The following is a 19,591-nucleotide window of genomic DNA, read 5'->3' as shown; positions in this document are numbered from 1 at the left end:
CAGGAAGCTGAACTTGCTGGCATAAATAAGAAACATAAACCACGTTGTCTCAAGTTTGAAATCAATGCCTTTCTGAAGATGTTCTTGCTTTTGAACTCCTTTGTGAAAAACTTCCCCCTTTGGACTCCTTTGTGAAAAATTGAAAGCAAGGAAATGCCAGTTGCCAGTTCTGAGGTAATCTTTCCCCAAGAGCGTTTCCCGAAACATTTCCCTTCATGCCCCTCAAGCGCATATTTGGGACAGAGTTTGAAGCTCTCAGTTGAGAACTGATCTCTTGAGGAGCCTGTTATCTTGACACCCTCTCGCCTCTCTCCGTTCTGCAGTCAGGCAAGATGGAGAAGGCCTTCCTCTCCCTGCTTGTCCTCGTGAGGGTCTTGGGGTCTTTTGGCCAGCAAGGTGGGTGACAACCTCAGCTGCATTGGGGTGTGTGTGTGTGTGTGTGTGTGTGTGTAGAAGTGGGTGGGTGACTTCTGTAGCACAGTCTTGCACATACAACCCCCCCCCCTTTTTAAATGATTTTAGATTTCTGACATCTTCATTCTTTGTTTATTTAAAGGGGTGGGTTGAATGAATGTAGAAGAGGATTTTATTTTTTTAAAAAAAGGAAGAAATCAGTGGCGGTTGATGCTTCCACTGCAAAATTCTGTTGCTTCAACTGTCTTGGGGCCAGGGGCAGAGGAAGCTGCTCAGGCGCCTGGGGGGCGCATCGGGGGGGGGGGAAGCCACCCATGGGGCAGGGCACACCGCGGGGCCTCTGGAGTCTGCCTGCCTCCTCTCCCACTCAGCTGCTCAGCTGGGGGGGGGGGAGGCAGCAGGGGGACCATTAGGGCATTGTGGAGCCTGTGTGAACCCAAGCCACTGCGTCTTTCCCAGGCCCCACAGTGAGTGCTGCCTGGCATTTTGTCACCCCCCTCAGTGGTGACACCGGTGGGGGGGGGGCTGCACCCACTGCACCCCCCTTTCTCTGCCCCTGCTTGGAGCTACCTTCCTCACCAAGCTGAAGACAAGGAAAGGAGATGAAGACTTCTGCAAAGGAGGCATGGCTGCTGCTGCTGGTGCTGGTGGTGATGACACTTGCAAGTTTTGGGGGGACTCTTAGGAAAGGCAGCCTCAAGGGCTTGAAGAACCTAGAACAGGTGAGATACAGAGAGAGACAAGTATCTCATGCTGCCTTTGATGCAAAGGAAGGCAAAAAGTTTTGATAAGAAAGTTGTCACATTTTCTCTCTTCCTCTGTTTGGGACTATTACAGATATTGATATTGCACAGCATGAAGCAATTGGTTGCATAAAAGCTGGCTCCTTTTGGAATAAAAATTGCCCAGGCTCATAATTAAGATTCAAAGCTTTACTAAGCAGAACTTCTTCAAAAACAGGCACAAAACTATCAACAACACATTCTAGAAAGCTGTATAAAGTACATGTCTACCCAAGCATAGGTTCTTCTTCTTAAATATATAACTTAATTATGATCAGAGCAGAAATCAGTGCTTTGCCTCTCCCATAGCCTGCAACCAGCCTAAGGCCATGCAGCTCCAGGGAAGACCTCTTATCACATCCTTCTTTCACTGTGCCAGGGAACAAAATGCAAAGGCAGCTTCCTTTCGAAATGGCAAATTTGCAATTGAACACTTTAATCTAAGGTTAAACACTCATGTGAAGGATAATGGTTTAATTTCCTGTAATGGAAATGTTTACTGTGGGTTACTGTGTCTTTTTAATATGGGGCTTTTAAATCTGGCAGAGGCTTTCATGTGATTGGCTGACTGTGAGTCACATGAAAGAGGCATTCCATTCTGTTGTGACTGTTATGCCTGTAACTGTCATTTTTAACCGTTTTTCTACTTCTCTCTCTCTCTGAGAGAGGCTACTCAGGATAATGCTGTGGGCAGTGTGTGTGCTGGTGTGATCTATCTGAAGTGAAACAGACAGAGGAAGATCCCTAAATGTTAATAAGGATAAACATGCGCAGGGGCTAGATTGTAAATATATTCTTCTCAGCTATATGTTTATGAAAGGAAAGTTCTTTTTGAATATGAAGAGTCTGGGCACTGTCTTTACAAAGAAGTTTTCAACTACTCAGAATAGCTATTTAGCTTCCTAGTTGTAAGCTACTTTGCATATTATCAAAATTTACACACACACACTCTCTCTCTCACACACACACTCAAGCTAGTAGAGAACATCAGTAGTTAATTATCAACAGGTTAGAACTCAGCGAGAGCTTCAATATAGTCGTACGTCAGTTCCCGAACACCTTGGGAGCTGAACGTTTCAACTCCCGAGTGATTGAAAACCAGAAGTAAGTGTTCTGGTTTTTGAACATTCTTTCAGAAGCTGAACGTCTGACGGGGCTTCCACGGCTTCCAATCAGAAGCTGCACTCTGGTTTTCAAACGTTTTGGAAGTTGAGCGGAGTTCCGGAACGGAATTCTGTTCGACTTCTGAGGTACGACTGTATGCTTCAAAGGAATTTTTCAACGTGAAACCCTTAGCAACATACATACATACAGGCATTCTCCATTTCAGTGTGCAATTAAACAATTATATTTAACATGTGGCACCCTTAATTCTCCTCCTCTCACCTCAGGTTCGGGCCTCGCTGGGAAGCAGCTCGTTTTTCCACAGGCATCAAACTCTGCCCACGTGGTTCTGAAGGCCGCCCCAAAGCGGCCCTTGACCAGCTTCACCCTCTGCCTGGCCCATTTCACAGACCTCAACCGCCCCCACACCTTCTTCTCTTACGCCACCCGGGGAAGTTTCAACGAGATCATCCTCCTCAAAGAAAAAAACAACTTGTACGGATTTGCAGTAGGGAATGAAGCGGTGACCTTCACGGATCCGGAAAAAAAATCGCTCGGCAGGGAGACCTTGTGCGCGACTTGGGATTCTGCCACCGGTTTAGCAGAGTTGTGGGTGGATTCGAAGCGCAGGCCCCGCAAGGGCCTGAGGAAAGGGTACTCCATAAGCGGGGAGCCGTCGATCGTGCTTGGTCAAGAGCAAGACACAATGGGGGGTGGCTTTGACATAAACGATTGTTTTGTGGGGGAGCTCCAGGATGTGAGAATGTGGGACCGGGTGCTCACCAGCCCGGAACTGGAGCTCGCTTTCCTCAACCAAGACGTTCCTGGCGACCACGTGTTTGACTGGAAAACAGTCGATTATGAAATCAAGGGTTATGTTATTGTTAACCCCGTGGCCTACTGAGGCAGGGGTTACCTGAAATCCAAGATGCTGGTCTAAGAAAAGGTGTGTGTGACTTTTCTTTACTTAGTGATTCCTGTGTTGATCTCTGAAGCTTACTGCATAATTTTTTTTGGGGGGGGGTGTTGCAAAATTCAATGAAATGTGAATTTCAAAGGATACCTGCATCTTGGTTCCTGAATTGTTCTGTGAAGTGCAGTTAGGGTAATACAAACCAAACTAAATTTCAAACTCAATTTGGGACAAGAAGGGTGTGGAAGGAGGTTTTGGGGAGGTCTTTTCCTGGGAAACATTGTGTAACAATTGGCAGCTGGGGGTGTTTCTAGAAGAAACTTGACCGAAACAGAAAAAGGTCGTAAAAATCAGATGTAATCTTTTATGGAGAAAGAAGAATTGACAAGAGGTTCACACTCTTTATATTACCACTTTTGTGGAGATTGTGGAGATTTCGCAGCCCCTGGACTTCTCCTGAGCATGCTGGATGCCTCATAAATAAGATGTAGGGGAAAGAATGTGAGATGCAATACATAAGTAGCAGTCAAGTACAACATTCCTTGTTTTCCTAGAGTGGACATGCGAGGGGATGTTTGGTCCAATTGGTTGAAAACTTCCTGTTTCCTCCTGACTGGGACATACTTCCTTTTGCGTGTGACTAGAGGTGGGCGTGACCTTACCTGCCCAGGTAAGAAAAGGGCAAGGCACGCAGGACACTCTCTTCTTCGCCTCTCTTCTCCATCTTGCTTTCGTCTTGTGAGCTGCAGTGACTGGCAGTCTGCAGTCACTGGGTTTCCTCCCCCCGCTCAATATGGGGTAGATCCACATGTATATACTTTGTATCTAAGTCTCCCTTCAGGGATCCAACTGTGAACTGATGGTGAGTAAACTTCTTTGACATACTTTACACAAGATTGTGGTGTGCTTATTCTTTTAAGAGGGATATAAGGGGGCTTACCAGGGACCTAATATTGAGAGGCTTAAACAAGCCTGCAACCAGCTATCTGCTGTGCGTTTAGAGGGGAATATAAACTCTGCTAAGTAAAGGAACTTGCTAGCGCAAGTTAGGAAGGATATTAATAAACAATATATCCTCTCCTGCCTCCCTGAACATTCCCACAAAGAAATTACAGCTGCCAATGCTCCATTATTTTTCTTGAAGGTGCCCTCAGCTCTGTAGACAGGCAGCAGGGCAGGTGTGAGGCGCACTTTGCCTTTGGTCTCTGAATATGGCCATCCCCCACAACAACTCTGTGAGGTATGCCAGGCTCTGAGTGGTTGGCCTGAGGTCACATGGTGAACTTCATGGCAGAATGGCAGTTTTAACCCTGTTCTCCATCCCACATTCTCAAAAATAAGGCAAGGAAGGGAATAACCTCTGGGAGGGAGATCATAGAATCATAGAGTTGGAAGAGACCACAAGGGCCATCAAGTCCAACCCCCTGCCAAGCAGGAAACACCATCAGAGCACTCCTGACATATGGTTGTCAAGCCTCTGCTTAAAGACCTCCAAAGAAGGAGACTCCACCACACTCCTTGGCAGCAAATTCCACTGTCAAACAGCTCTTACTGTCAGGAAGTTCTTCCTAATGTTTAGGTGGAATCTTCTTTCTTGTAGTTTGGATCCATTGCTCCGTGTCCGCTTCTCTGGAGCAGCAGAAAACAACCTTTCTCCCTCCTCTATGTGACATCCTTTTATATATTTGAACATGGCTATCATATCACCCCTTAACCTCCTCTTCTCCAGGCTAAACATGCCCAGCTCCCTTAGCCGTTCCTCATAAGGCATCATTTCTAGGCCTTTGACCATTTTGGTTGCCCTCCTCTGGACATGTTCCAGTTTGTCAGTGTCCTTCTTGAACTGTGGTGCCCAGAACTGGACACAGTACTCCAGGTGAGGTCTGACCAGAGCAGAATACAGTGGCACTATAAATATCACTAGATGATATTTATGGGATCCTTTGTCAAAGGTCTCGTGTATTGCGGTTATGAATGGCGCACATTTGGAAGCAAAATGGATGAATAAAACCAGACTCTTTTTGAAATTAAAAATTGTCCAGTCCAAAAATATGGTTCAAAGGCTTTACTTACATGCTTCAAAACAAAAACAAAAAACAAAAAATGCTACATTCAGACAATTGCATAATATCATGTGCTGATCTCATGACAGGTCTGATTATGTCACAACAGGTCATGCCATGTCACGACAAGACAAGGCATGACAAGACAAGAATGTTGAAGTGCAGTTTTCTAGCAAAGTAATGTGTGCAAAAATACATATGCTCAGCTGATGCCTGCATTGATTCATGAAAATACAGTATTTTTCCATGTATAACACGCCCCCATGTATATGACGGCCCCTAGTTTGGGGGACTCCAAATTGAGAAAAACGGATTGTATCCGTGTATAAAATGACCCACAATTCTGAACATAATTTTTTAATTAAAAAAACCTAGTCTTATACAGTGGTACCTCGGGTTAAGTACTTAATTCATTCCCGAGGTCCGTTCTTAACCTGAAACTGTTCTTAACCTGAAGCACCACTTTAGCTAATGGGGCCTCCCGCTGCTGCTGCTGCGCCGTCACCACGCGATTTCTGTTCTCATCCTGAAGCAAAGTTCTTAACGCGAGGTAATATTTCTGGGTGAGCGGAGTATGTAACCTGAAGCGTATGTAACCTGAAGCGTATGTAACCCGAGGTACCACTGTATACGGAAAGGTACAGTTACTTGCAAGAAGGCATTCCATTCGGGAAACCATTTTGCGGAAATGTGTATATCAGACAAAATCACGTATAAAGCACCTATATTCACCCTAAGATGCTGACAAACATTCACAAGTACTAAGAAAAAAATTGCAATTGCAAAACGCAGCAGAAGTGTAGAGAACAGAAGACTGTAAAAAATGGAGCTAGCAAGAGACTCTCAGAGCGCCACCCTCCTCCAGCAGCAGGGCACCGCTTGCAAAGGGCACTCGCAACCTGCTCGGCTAACTGGCAAGAGGGTGGGCGTGAGAAAGACGTTGCCCTTGATCTTGTAAGCCAAGGACCCCCAGTTGATCACGGAGTTGGCTGGGATGCGCTTGTCCCCCACGCGACACATTTCCTGGGGGCTCAAGACCCGTTCCCACATGTAGACGTCGGCGAGCTCCCCTACAAAGGACTGCATCAAGTCGAAGCCGCTTCCCATGGCATCCTGGTCTTGCCCCAGGATGATGGAGGCCTGGGGGGCGACGGCATAGCCCGGCTTCACCGCCTTCCGTGGCAGAGGGTTGCCATCCAGCCAAAACTGTACCACCCCGCTGGTGGAGTCCCAAGCCAGGCAGATGTGCTCCCACGCCGGCAGTGGGGCCGCCCTCTCTGCGATGTTCAGCTTTACCGCATCACCCCCGATGTACAGCCTGTACTGGGAGCGGCTCAGTCGGTCGACGGCGATGTCGTTGGGCTCGGCCTCGGTGGCGTAAGAGAACAGGGTCTGGGCCCGAGCGACGTCCGTGTAGAGCCTCATGCAAACCGTGAAGCTGCTCAAAGGCCGCTCCAGCCTGGCTTTCACAACCACGTGAGCAGTGTTGGTTGGCTGCGGGAAAAGGAAGACCTTCCTCTGGAGATCTGTGGAACCATAGAAGTGTAGAGGTGGAAAGGGAGTCCCCCAAGATTCATCTATACCTGAAGGAGCATCTCCACCCCCAACATTCAACCCAGACACAGGTCCAGCGCCGAGGGCCTTCTGGCGGTTCCCTCACTGCGAGAAGTGAGGTTACAGGGAATCAGGCAGAGGGCCTTCTTGGTAGTGGCACCTGCCCTGTGGAACCCTTCAGATGTCAAGGAAATAAACAACTATCTGACTTTTAGAAGACATCTGAAGGCTGTTTTGGGAAGTTTTAAATGTTTGCTGTTTGTCGTGTTTTTAATACAGTGGTACGTCGGGTTAAGAACTAAATTTGTTCCGGAGGTCCGTTCTTAACCTGAAGCACCACTAATGGGGTCTCCCGCTGCTGCCGCGCTGCCGGAGCCCGATTTCTGTTCTCATCCTGAAGCAAAGTTCTTAACCTGAGGTACTATTTCTGGGTTAGCAGAGTCTGTAACCTGAAGCGTCTGTAACATGAAGCGTCTGTAACCTGAGGTACCACTGTATTCTGTTGGGAGCCACCCAGAGTGGCTGGGGAAACTCAGCCAGATGGGTGGGGTATAAATTATTATTATTATTATTATTATTATTATTATTATTATTATTATTATTATTATTTCCAATCCCAGACAGGCAAAAGCACTCAAGGAGGATGTGAAGTAGGGCTACTGTGGCACATGGCCTGGGAAGAGTACTAAGGGCCAGAAATATACTGTATTTTTCGCCCTATAGGACGCACTTTCCCCCCTCCAAAAATGAAGGTGAAATGTGTGTGCGTCCTATGGGGCGAATGCAGGCTTTCGCTGAAGCCTGGAGAGCGAGAGGGGTCGGTGCGCACCGACCCCTCTCGCTCTCCAGGCTTCAGGAAGCTATCCGCAAGTCTTGCAAACCCGGCGGGAGGTCCCGCGGGCTACCAAGGCTTGTGGGCAGCAGCCTGCAGCCCAAAAGCTCGGGGGACAGCGGGGAGGCGCAGCGCCACCACCCCGCTATTCCTCGACCTGGTCTGGAGGCTGGCGGGGGGCGGGGGAGAGAGAAGCAAGCTTGCTTCTCCCCCCGCCAGCCCCACAACCTCAGGGGACAGCGGGGCAAGGCGCTGCCCCACGGAGGCTAGAGAGGCTGTCCCTGAAGGCAGAAGAGGGAGACGGAGTGCTCCGTTTCCCTCTTCTAGCTTGGGTATGGCTGCGCAAACCTGGGGGGGAAATAAAATTTTTTTCCTTGATCCCCCCCCCCCCAAAAAAACTAGGTGCGTCCTATGGGCCGGTGCGTCCTATAGGGTGAAAAATACGGTAAGCATGGAAGGCCGCATCTTGTTCCTAATGGATTCCCCACCCCGCCCTGCCCCCTTAGTCTTTGAAGAAGATGCTCTTACGGCTGTCTGAAAGACTGATCAGCGCTTCATTGGGTTTACTGGGGGAGGGGGCAAAACATCCTTGCCACTCTTCCACTTGCCCCATCCACTCACCTCAATCACTCAAGCCCCCCCCCACTATTTGCCAACTATCCTCTTCTCCCTTTTTCTAGATGACAGCTCTGTGCCATAAGACGGACCTGCAACGGTTCTTTGGTGCTCATTCGCCACCTGGCGGCCGATTCAGATAGTGCATGCATGTGTGATGATAGCAGATTCCATCCTAAAGGTAAAGGTAACGGGACCCCTGACCATTAGGTCCAGTCGTGGCCAACTCTGGGGTTGCGGCGCTCATCTCACTTTCTTGGCCAAGGGAGCCAACGTACAGATTCCGGGTCATGTGGCCAGCATGACGAAGCTGCTTCTGGCGAACCAGAGCAGCGCAGGGAAACAGTGCCACTCGCGTCCCAAGATTCCATCCTATTCACTTTAAAATATGACAGCTCAGCTTTAAGCGCACTGTATGCTGCACAAACATAAGGTCCCAGAGTGGAGACAATATTGGGCTGGCTGGAGAAACAAACTGATCTGCTCCGAGGCAGCTTTTTGCATATCGTTGATCCCTTTTATTCCTGTATTTAAGCCTGTGCTTACGTCTCTTGTTCAAATCAGTGGGGCTCCGCAGCGCTTAATTCTGGGTTGTGTGTTCAGCCACACAGGCTCTGTAAGTAATCAGGCATTACTGGCCAACGAGACTCTGTTGTTTAAGCCCCAGAGTGGGAGGGAATGGAAATTCTGACGTGCAATTTGAGAATTTGGGGTTGTTGGTTTTTTTTGCTGTCAATCTGACATTTGAGAGTTGTATTTGACATCACTCCTGCCTTTCCACGTTTCACATATCTGATATGCAGATCCGACCACAGGTCCAGCTAGCTCAGTACAGTGGTACCTCGGGTTACAGACGCTTCGGGTTACAAACTCCGCTAACCAGGAAGTGGTTGCTCCAGGTTAAGAACTTTGCCCCAGGATAAGAATGGAAATCGCGCGCCAGCGGCACAGCGGCAGCAGGAGGCCCCATTAGCTAAAATGGGGTCTCAGGTTAAGAACGTTTCAGGTTAAGAACGGACCTCTGGAATGAATTAAGTTCTTAACCCGAGGTACCACTGTACTGTCTCCTGACAGGAGCTCTGTAGCGTTACAGAGTCATAGAATTGTAGAGCAGGAAGGGACCCTAAGGGTCATCTAGTCCAACCCCCTGCAATGCAGGACCTTTCATGCAAGCGACCTTCCCAGTCCTACCTGGAGATGCTGGGAATTAAGCCTGGGAAACTGCTGTACACAAAGCACGTGGGCTCCTTTCCCTAAATATAAAGTAAGCTTCCAGTCCTCATTGTTCTTAATAAAGGGCTAATAATAATAATAATAATAATAATAATAATAATAATTTATTATTTATACCCCGCCCATCTGGCTGAGTTTCCCCAGCCACTCTGGGCAGCTCCCAATCAAGTGTTAAAAACAGTACAGCATCAAATATTAAAAACTTCCCTAAACAGGGCTATGTTTAGGAACAGTATTGTCCACACTGACTGGCAGCGGCTGTTTAGAGGTTTCAGACAGAGAGGTCCTTCCCAGAGCCACCTGGAGATGCCGGGATTTGAACCTGAGACTTCATGCAAAGCAGTTCCTCTACCCGCTCAGCCACAGCCCTTCCCTTTGGCTCTAATTCAAACCCAGCCAGAAACAGGGATACCTCCATGTCTGCGCTCACAATGCAGCCAGTCAGTCCATTCACACAGCAACACCCACACAACTCATTGCATCTGATCAGAGCACCCACCTTCCTGGGCAAGAGACCCCAACAGTCCGGCCAGGATGAGGAGGAAGATATGAAGGAACCCCATGCCGTCTGTCTTCAGAATAAACTTGGCAGGTGGTTGGAATGGATCCTGGACCTGCCTGGATCTGCTCAGCCTGTCCTGGAGGAAACCAAGCCCTGCCTGTGAAGTCCTCTCTGGATCTTATCCCTGGGCTGGAAGGGGCGGGCAGCTCCACTCTCAGGGCAGTTCCACAGGGCAGAGATTAAAAATCAACAAATGCTTTCCATTCGCCTCCCCTGGTCTTATCTGCCTGTTGGTTAAATTTCCGTTCCTTCCAGAACGAACCTGCCTCTTTCAAACTCTGATTGCCAAGAACCTCTCCAGATCATTTTGCTAGGCAAGGAACGCATAGACCCCCACATTTTATGGATCGTGATTGTTCCCAGTCTGATTTCCACACAAAGGATCCCTAGGGTTGCCATATTTCAAAAAGTGAATATCTGGACACAAAAGTTGTTGAACTTCTAATAATAATAATAATAATAATATTTTAATTTGTAAATCCAGGACTATCCCTGGAAAACAGGGACACTAGGAGGGTCTGGATCACTGCGAGGGCCTTCTCACCCATCCTGCCAACACACACATTTACGTATTACAAAGAGCTCTCCATTGCCGCAACAGAACACACCCAAAAAAGAAAGAAAGAAAGAAAGAAAGAAGGAAAGAAGGAAAGAAGGAAAGAAAGAAAGAAAGAAAGAAAGAAAGAAAGGCAGGCATTTGCAGTGGGGGGGGGCTGTTTAAGAGATTGGAAGGAGCTGCTTATTTTAAAAGCTGTCAGCAGCAACTTGACATTTCTTTTCTTTTCTTTACAGTTTTGAGTAATTACATTTTGCTGATGTTTTGTCTTGTGGTTGTGGAGCAATGAGCAGACTTCGCAGCTTCCATTGGGAGGGGTTCAACCCTTGCCTGTTATCTGCGAGGGTCAAGCCAAGATCAGAGTGACCTGTGCAGGGCTGAGATGACAGAACGTTCCCTGCCAGGGACAACGCAAGCATCCCAAAGGCCAGGAAAATGACGAATCTCACAGGCGCCAAGCTATTAGCTGAAGAAGGCTCACCTTTAGAAGCGGCAGAATTGCGGGGCTTATAATAGTGGGACCTTTGAGTTTGCTGGCTTGCCTTCATGAAAGAAGAATCTTTTGTAAGCCACTTAGAAGTCTTTTAAGTGGCATATCAATTTTGTTCAATAAATAAATAAAGGTGCACAGGAATTTTCCACCCTGCACTCATCTCTCACCTGTGGCTCCTAGAAGCGGTCAGCGTGCGACAGTGGTGACACCCCGTGAAATGGCCCAGACTGGCCAGCTAAACCAGGTGGAGACAAGGTGTGAGTTAGGGACTTTACCTGCATGTGAAGACAGGCTCTAGCACACGGGTGTCAAACACAAGGCCCGCGGGCCGAATCCGGCCCGCCAGACCTCATCATATGGCCCGTGGCATCAAGGGCGAGGAAGCGAGCTTCTCGTCCTTTTTACCGGTCCCGACCCAGATTTTAGGGTCCGCACTCCGGCGGAGGCTCTCTGCCTTTCTAAAAAGTGACCCACGCGAACAGCCTTCCCTGCCTGCTTGCAGACAGGGCTCCAGCCGACGCGCCCCGTCGGCGCTGCCTACCAGCTGGTCTCACAACTTTCACCTGCGTCGCCGGCCGGGCAAAGAGGCTTTCTGCCCCTCGGAGCCTCCCAGGCGCAGCTGCTCGAGGGGGCGGGTCGCGCGCGAGGCAACTTTTGGAGTCCCAGAGCCGTGGAGGCTGGCAGTGAGGGCAGGGAGCGAGAGCCACGCTTGGGACGCCGCTCACTCACTCGCTCGGGCCCCCAAAAAGAGGCCACTGCGGCGCTGCAGCTGGTGAGGAGATGGCCGGGGGCGCAGGCGGCGGGGGTTTGCCACACCGCAAAGCAGGGGCGCCTCCCACCTTGAAGAGGACCACGCCGTCATCTGGGCGGCTGGAGCAAAGTGGGAGCCTGCCAGCAACTTGGCTGCGGAAGCCTGGCTACGAAACACCACCCCCCTCCCCACGCCAACACATCGGCTTTCTCCAGGCCGGAGAACTTGGCGGATAGCCTCCTCCCCGGGAGCAACTGCAGCAGCTCGGGGCCCCAGCAGGATATCCTGGCCACCCGTGCCCGCAGTGCGGCTGGGGCTCCCTTGCAAGGAAGAAACTGCTGCTGTCCAAACTGCAGCTCCGTATCCTCCGGCTTCTGAGTGCGGCGGCAGGGCGGGGGGAGGCAACATTTGCTTCTGCTCTGCTCTGTTGGGACAGGCTCCTGTCTCCTCCCCGTTGGAGCTCCAGTCTGCCTGGAAGCCCATCTCGTCATCTTTTTAAAAAATCATTATTATTTCTTCTTCTATTCTTATTTAAAATCGTACTGGAATAGGTATATTAAATAGTGTATAGGTTCAAGACAACACACACCAGTGCCTAAGGAAAAATAACTTTGATAAAGTCCTACAGATACAACCGGCCCTTTGAGGGTGACCAAACTGCTGATGCGGCCCCCGATGAATTTGAGTTTGACACCCCTGCTCTAGCAGATTGAGCTGACGAGGCAGATAGTGGGTCCAACGGTTAAGAAGGCGGTTTCTGCATTTGCTGTAGAAGTATTATTATTATTATTATTGATATTGTTGTTGTTGTTTAGTCGTTTAGTCGTGTCCGACTCTTCATGACACCATGGACCAGAGCACGCCAGGCACTTCTGTCTTCCACTGCCTCCCACAGTTTGGTCAAACTCATGCTGGTAGCTTTGAGAACACTGTCCAACCATCTCGTCCTCTGTCATCCCCTTCTCCTTGTTCCCTCCATCTTTCCCAACATCAGGGTCTTTTCCATGCAGTTGTTGTTGTGGTTGTTGTGGTTGTTGTGGTGGTTGTGGTTGTGGTTGTGGTGGTGGTTGTTGTTGTTGTTGTTGTTGTTGTTGTTGTTGTTGTTGTTGTTATTTTATACCCTGTCCATCTGAGCGGGCTGCCCCAGCCACTCTGGGCAGCTTCCAACATATATAAAAGCATAATAAAACATTAAACATTAAAAAACTTCCCTATGCAGGGCTGCCTTCAGATGTCTTCTAAGTCAGATACATAGTTGTTTATTTCCTTGACATCTGATGGGAGGGCGTTCCACAGGGTGGGCGCCACTACCGAGAAAGCCCTCTTCCTGGTTCCTTATAACCTCACTTTTTGCAGTGAGGGAACTGCCAGAAGGCCCTCGGAGCTGAACCATCACCCCCCAGCTGAACAATAGGGATGGAGACGCTCCTTCATGTATACTGGGCCATTTAGGGCTTGAAAGGTCAGCACCAACATTTTGAATTGTGCTCGGAAAGTGAGGGGCAGATGGGGGAAGGTGGAAGGAGAAGGAAAACTGATCCTAAAATCGCTACTATCTCCACAATCAGGAGAAGAAAAGGCTTAGGAGCAAATCCTACACAACTCTGGAGTGGAGTCCCTAAGACGGTCAGATGGCACCTTCTACACCTCTTTTCGGCAACTCCCACAGCCAAGCTGGTGCCAAATGTATCGCTCTGCTTGCCTTTGGACGCACAAGTCTGGGATCAAAGGGCACGTGCTTGCCACATCCCCACACTGCCCTCTCCCCTAGCGGCCTGCAAGGCTCGGATCCGGGGAGGGCGGTGTAAGAAGAGCGCAACAACCACACACTGTGCCACCTGTGCAGGGGGAGCCTGGCCAGCTGATGCAGCACTCAGCAGGCACAAAGGAGGTGCCCTCATGCCATGCTGGAGGTGCTGGCATGGGGGCACCTGCTTTGCACACCCCCCCTCAGAAATCTGCACCTGGGGCCACGGCCTCTCTGGCAACCCCAAGCTGTGCCCTATATCAGGAATAACTTTCTGACAGTAAGAACTGTTTGACAGTGGAACGGTCTCCCTCGGGAGGTGCTGGACTCTCCTTCCCTGGAGGTTTCTAAGCAGAGGTTGGGTGGCCATCTGTCATGGATGCTTTAGTTGAGATTCCTGCATTGCAGGGGGTTGGACTAGATGACCCTCGGGAACATTTCCAACTCTACAATTCTATGATTCTACGATTCAAGGGTCAAATGACCCAGGACTGTCTTCTGCATACGCTACAAATGGGAACTAGAGTCCAGTTCCCAAAAGACGCACACTACCTCTGAATGTGCGTCAATGGCACATGAATGAAAGCAATGGCAAACCTAGACAGCATTTTAAAAAGTAGAGACATCACCTTGCCAACAAAGGTCTGTATAGTAAAAGCTATGGTTTTCCCAGTAGCGATGTATGGAAGTGAGAGCTGGACCATAAAGAAGGCTGATCGCCGAAGAATTGACGCTTTTGAATTATGGTGCTGGAGGAGACTCTTGAGAGTCCCATGGACTGCAAGAAGATCAAACCTCTCCATTCCGACGGAAATCAGCCTTGGGTGCTCACTGGAAGGACAGATCGTGAAGCTGAGGCTCCAATACTTTGGCCACCTCATGAGAAGAGAAGACTCCCTGGAAAAGACTCTGATGTTGGGAAAGATGGAGGGCACAAGGAGAAGGGGACGACAGAGGACGAGATGGTTAGACAGTGCTCTCAAAGCTACAAACATGAATCTGACCAAACTGCGGGTGGCAGTGGAAGACAGGAGTGCCTGGCGTGCTCTGGTCCATGGGGTCACGAAGAGTCGGACACGACTGAATGATTAAACAACAACAACACCTCTGAATGTGGAGACAAGAGCATACTGCCTCCTTTTTCCATGCTAGGCATAATTTTATAAACTTCTACATGATTCTATGTTCTGTGCCGTCTTTTGCTTGCCTTTTCTCTACACTAAGAAGCCCCAAACTTAGCCCAAAGACTGCTGACCAAACACATCGGAAAGGTTTGTGATATATTGAACGCCATGACCTTGTTTGCTTTCTGTGACCCAAACAAAGAGGACAATCACCTCTAAGGTTTTTTGGGGTCAACCAGCTGACACAACCATCTTGTCTGAGGGGAAATTTAACCACCCAGCAGCAGCCAACACAATTGTAGACCCATACGTTGTCTCGTACACACATCACAGAAAGTTAGGCAGCCTGTCCATATTAGACTGACGCTACCAAGTGGCCAAGGACCCCCTTTGTGCTAGATTTTGTGTGTGTGTGTGTGTGTGTGCAGGATTGGGTGGAGGGATTCCTCCCCCAATCTCTCCTGGCTCAGCTGGTTCATAAGTTTATTGTGCTAGCCAAAGGCCATGACAAACTTGTAGCTGTAGTATTTGTAAAATAATACAGAACATACATTCCTAATATAAGACAACAAGCTGCAGAAACTGAAGGTGGGTACATTACTCTGAAGGAGATAAGTAACTCTATAACCTTTAGAAGACATATGAAGGCAGCCTGGAGGCTTTTTAACATTTAATGTTTTATTATGTTTTTATATATGTTGGAAGCTGCCCAGAATGGCAAATAAATTATTATTGTTCTTGTTCTTATTCTTATTCTTACTATTATTACTACTACTATAACTGCCATGGCTGCTCCCTCAAAGTATCCCAGGAATGGTCACTGCCTATCTTAGAAAGCAGCAGAATCGTCTTGTTTTTCAGGCAAGTGAGAAATTCTCATGCAGAGGACAGACAACATCCCTTCTGAGCACTTTCTGCTAAGGGAATTTCTCTCTTCACACTCCCCTCCTTTGACCAGAGGATGGCAGTGGTGTGCTGCTAAATTAGAGTAAGCCAAAACTGAGAATTACAGTAGTACCTCAGGTACAGACGCTTCAGGTTACAGACTCTGCTAACCCAGAAATAGTACCTCGGGTTAAGAACTTTGCTTCAGGATGAGGACAGAAATCATGCTCTGGCGGCACAGTGGCAGTGGGAGGCCCCATTAACTAAAGTGGTACCTCAGGTTAAGATTAAGATTTCAGATTAAGAACAGACCTCTGGAATGAATTAAGTTCTTAACCTGAGGCACCACTGTATAGGTTCTCTCCTTCTTTCCCCCCATTTTAGGTTACATTCACTCCATTTCTGCATCAGCAATTAGCACGTGCGTTTTTGTAAGGAGTTTCTTCCAACATAGCACAAGTTTGTACATTATTTTCACTCAACAGACACATTTATGGCACACCATTTTTGTCTGGAGGATTTGCAACTTTGAAATTGATGGGGAAGTGTAAATCTTGAAGGAGAGTTCTGTTTCTGTTGGCATATTGGTTCACAAATTGCAAATTGGAAAGCTTTGTGTTCGAATCAAACTGAAATTATTTCTCCCATCAGGCTTACCTTTCATGTACCTCAGGTCCCATGAGCTGCTCTCAGTGCTAGTTTTTAGATTTGGGGGAATTAGTCTAGCTGTATCTGGCAAACACACATTTGGAATGTCCTTCTGCTTGAAATGGGGCACCTGTAGTCTTCCCAAATGTTGCTGGTCTACAACTCCCATCACCTCTGACCATTAGTCCTGCTGGCTGGGGCTGATGGGAGTTAAAGTCCAGCAAAACCTGGAGGGCCATAGGTCCCTAGCTCCCCAAACACATAATGACCAATCATTGCCGGCCTTTGAATTGACTCTAAGGTCTTATTGGTTTGCAAAGCCCTCCTCTTCAATTAGAATTTTCTTGTGGCACCGTCTATATAATGCTTCTGCCTTTTAGGATTCTTTTATTTAATTTTATGGCAATCCGCAAACATTTTAAATAAATAAACTTTCCTAGAACACTCCATGCCATATCAGGCAGGCACTTCAGCTGAACTGTTTTCGATGTCTGCTAAAAAAAATGTTTTCATTTGTTCAGGAGACCCTACCCAGACAAGGAATCTCATTTTATATTGGTTTATTAAACGAAAACGTCTCGGAAAGGAGGTGGGAGAGAACATTACATTGCAATTAGAACCACACCAAATCCATAGAACAGACCCAGGAAAGCAGCAGCAGAACACCTCAGCGGCAAAACATCATCCGGCAAATCATCATGTGGATGTCACCGATAGCAGATTTGTAAACACAGGCTTGCCTGGTCGCCTTTGGCGAGTGAGATGCGTTTCCAGGCGACCAGGAAGGGGGGGGAAGCTGCAATAAACCAAGTGGATGAGTGGAAGTTCACGGCTTGTTTTTTGTTTTTGTTTTCCAAAATGCTTTGTGTGCTACACAACAGCTCGGTGGCCAGGTGGGTTAGAATTTGGGACAGAAAAGGCTGATTACTCTGCTTGGGAGGTTGGATTTCCCTCGTTTCCTTTACCTCAGCCTGCCCTTCACCACCACGTCTCCCTTGATTTCATACTGCAGGTTCTTCCAGCCCAGAGCGCATCGGGGCAGCTGCAGATCCTGGTAGGCCGCCCGCATCTTGTGAGGAGACAGGAGGAAATCCCACATGTAGACGTCCGTCAGTTCTCCAGAGAAGGAGTTGTAGGAGTCGTAGGTGCCACCAAAGCGGTCTTGCTCTTGGCCCAACAGGATGAAGGCCCCGGAGCCAACCACGTAGCCTTTCTTCAAGCCTTTGCGTGGCCAAGGCTTGCCGTTCATCCAGAACTCAGCGATGCCGGTGGCCGATTCCCACCCGAAACAGACGTGCTCCCAGTCTAGGGTGTCCTCTGGGACTTTGAAGGACAGGTACTCTCCACCGATGTACACCCGGTATTCTCCCCGCTTGGGCTTGAAGATCAGGATTTCGTTGTCCTCAGACTCAGTGGCGTAGGAGAAGAGGCCATAGGGCCGAGTCAAGTCCGTGTAGGACCTCAGGCAGACAGTGAGGTTCTGCAATGGCTCCTTGGGCAGAGGCTTGAGGATGATGTAGGCCTCGCTAGGCTCCGTGCGGAAGACAAAGACTTTTCTGGTTAGGTCTGTGAGGAGACAAGGAAAGAGGGAGAAGAAAGGTTGGGACCATTTCCTCTTTGACAAGGCTCCTGAGCTTTCCCCAGCAGCATCATTGAAAGGGGTAGGTTCTAAAGCACGAAAGAAGTAAAATAATAATAATAAAAAATAATAACGCTGTCCATCTGACTGATTTGCCTCAGCCACTCTAGGCAGCTTCCCACAGAATATAAAAACACAGTAAAACATCAAACGTTTCCCCTAAACAGGGCTGCCTTCAGATGTCTTCTGAATGTTATATAGTTGTTTATCTCCTTGACATCCGATGGGAGGGTGTTCCACAGGGAGGGTGCCACTACCTAGAAGACCTCCGTAGATTTTACCAGGTTCTCCACACATGATTACAAATCCAATTGTGACTCCTGGTGAGCTGTGATTTAAGGTGAAGCGTGCAGGCCGATTGTGGCACAAACAAACATAGAATCATAGAATTGTAGAGTTGGAAGGAACCCCGAGGGTGATCTAGTCCAACATCCTACAATGCAGGAGCCACAGCTAAAGAACAGACATAATAAAGCTGTCATAATTATAATTATGATAATTAGTATCACAATATTATGCATGAAAACGGCTACAATTGTGATGGTTTCATTACTATTATCATCATCATACTCAAAATAAAGCCATTCATGACTAACTTTGGTCCATTAATTTCTTTTTTTTAAAATAAATTTTTATTAAGTTTTACACAAATATCTCCAATCAAACAATTTCCCAATTAACATATTTTCAACTTTTGGACTTCCCTCAACTCCTCTGACAATCACCTGTATTTAAGTTTTTGTCTACGCATTCCTCAAATTTAGTATCGCCTTTTTAAAAAAATACCTTTATAGCCTTATTTGCATTCTTGCAATATTCCTTATTTTTTCACAAAGCTTCTTTAAAACCCACTAGCGTTGTTTGCTCATCACATACACTCTTCAAATACTCCGAAAATTTTTGATCCATTAATTTTGGTCCATTAATTTCAGTGGGTCTACTCTGAGTAGGACTAATGTTGGCTACAAGCCCATCTTCATCATAATTTTAATTGTCAGAAGGAGATGTCATAAGATGACAAAGGATAAGCTGAATAAGCTACTAACCTTCCTGGGCAGCAGCCTCTGACAAACCTGCAAGGATGAGGAGACAGACCCAGCGGGAGTCCATCTTCAGGGCTATCCAAAAATGGGATTTTAGAAAAAGTGCAAGCAGAACCTGATCGCGGGAGGGAGAAGCTGCAGCCTCTGCAATCATCAGTGACCATCTGCAAATCACAGAAACTTTGAGGGCCATGTCTAAATTTATCCCTGCACTGAGACAGGCGGAAGAAAACAGCCTGCCAAAGGCTGACTCTGCGATTGAGCAACCCCTTCTCAGCTTCCAGAAGTTGCAGAAGGGAGGCGGGAGGCTGCTTGACTCCTTAAGAAGGTAAGAAAGAGCTCAGCTGCCGGACCAGGCCAAAGGGGACACATCTAGCATAACCCTCCAATGTTTCATAAAACCATTGAATTGTTGAGTTGGAAGGGATCCCGAGGATCATCTAGTCCAACCTCCTGCAATGCAGGCATATGCAACTGCCCCATACAGGGATCGAACCTGCAACCTTGGCATCATCAGCACCAAACTCTAACCAACTGGGATATCTAGGTTGCATTCCTCCGATGAAAATAGGGACGACCTATTCAACAACAACAACAACAATTTTATTATTTACACCCCACCCAATATTCGGG

The 19,591-nt window shown here is 48.0% G+C and overlaps 3 protein-coding genes across 3 annotated transcripts; 1 reads left to right on the top strand and 2 right to left on the bottom strand.

Moving 5' to 3' along the window:
• Positions 1-75: 75 nt before the first annotated feature.
• LOC310667100 (C-reactive protein-like) lies at positions 76-4,101 on the top strand. Its single transcript, XM_083418828.1, has 2 exons — positions 76-396; positions 2,588-4,101. The coding sequence occupies exons 1-2, from the start codon at positions 333-335 to the stop codon at positions 3,202-3,204; spliced, it is 681 nt and encodes a 226-aa protein (XP_083274954.1). The 5' UTR covers positions 76-332; the 3' UTR covers positions 3,205-4,101.
• Positions 4,102-6,108: 2,007 nt separating this feature from the next.
• On the bottom strand, positions 6,109-10,543 carry LOC310667098 (C-reactive protein-like). Its single transcript, XM_083418826.1, has 2 exons — positions 10,010-10,543; positions 6,109-6,802 (listed from the first exon to the last, which is right to left on the bottom strand). The coding sequence occupies exons 1-2, from the start codon at positions 10,071-10,073 to the stop codon at positions 6,120-6,122; spliced, it is 747 nt and encodes a 248-aa protein (XP_083274952.1). The 5' UTR covers positions 10,074-10,543; the 3' UTR covers positions 6,109-6,119.
• A 6,276-nt stretch (positions 10,544-16,819) lies between these two features.
• Positions 16,820-19,246, bottom strand: LOC310667097 (mucosal pentraxin-like). The gene is made up of 2 exons (XM_083418825.1): positions 18,962-19,246; positions 16,820-17,842 (listed from the first exon to the last, which is right to left on the bottom strand). Exons 1-2 carry the CDS (start codon positions 19,149-19,151, stop codon positions 17,238-17,240), a joined length of 795 nt encoding a protein of 264 aa, XP_083274951.1. The 5' UTR covers positions 19,152-19,246; the 3' UTR covers positions 16,820-17,237.
• Between the last annotated feature and the right edge of the window lie 345 nt (positions 19,247-19,591).

The sequence above is a fragment of the Podarcis tiliguerta genome (assembly GCF_965153285.1).
Source record: "Podarcis tiliguerta genome assembly, chromosome: 16".
In the NCBI taxonomy this organism is placed as follows: Eukaryota; Metazoa; Chordata; class Lepidosauria; order Squamata; family Lacertidae; genus Podarcis; species Podarcis tiliguerta.
Note: the sequence above shows the minus strand (reverse complement) of the source record. Positions and strands in the feature narration are given on the sequence as shown.

Coding starts and splice junctions, on each gene's coding strand:
- LOC310667100 (XM_083418828.1), top strand. CDS start 333: ATGGAGAAGGCCTTCCTCTCCCTGCTTGTCCTCGTGAGGGTCTTGGGG. Junction 397..2,587: donor GGGGTCTTTTGGCCAGCAAG/GTGGGTGACAAC, acceptor CTCTCACCTCAG/GTTCGGGCCTCGCTGGGAAG.
- LOC310667098 (XM_083418826.1), bottom strand. CDS start 10,073: ATGGGGTTCCTTCATATCTTCCTCCTCATCCTGGCCGGACTGTTGGGG. Junction 6,803..10,009: donor GGGGTCTCTTGCCCAGGAAG/GTGGGTGCTCTG, acceptor ATGGTTCCACAG/ATCTCCAGAGGAAGGTCTTC.
- LOC310667097 (XM_083418825.1), bottom strand. CDS start 19,151: ATGGCCCTCAAAGTTTCTGTGATTTGCAGATGGTCACTGATGATTGCA. Junction 17,843..18,961: donor AGAGGCTGCTGCCCAGGAAG/GTTAGTAGCTTA, acceptor GTCTCCTCACAG/ACCTAACCAGAAAAGTCTTT.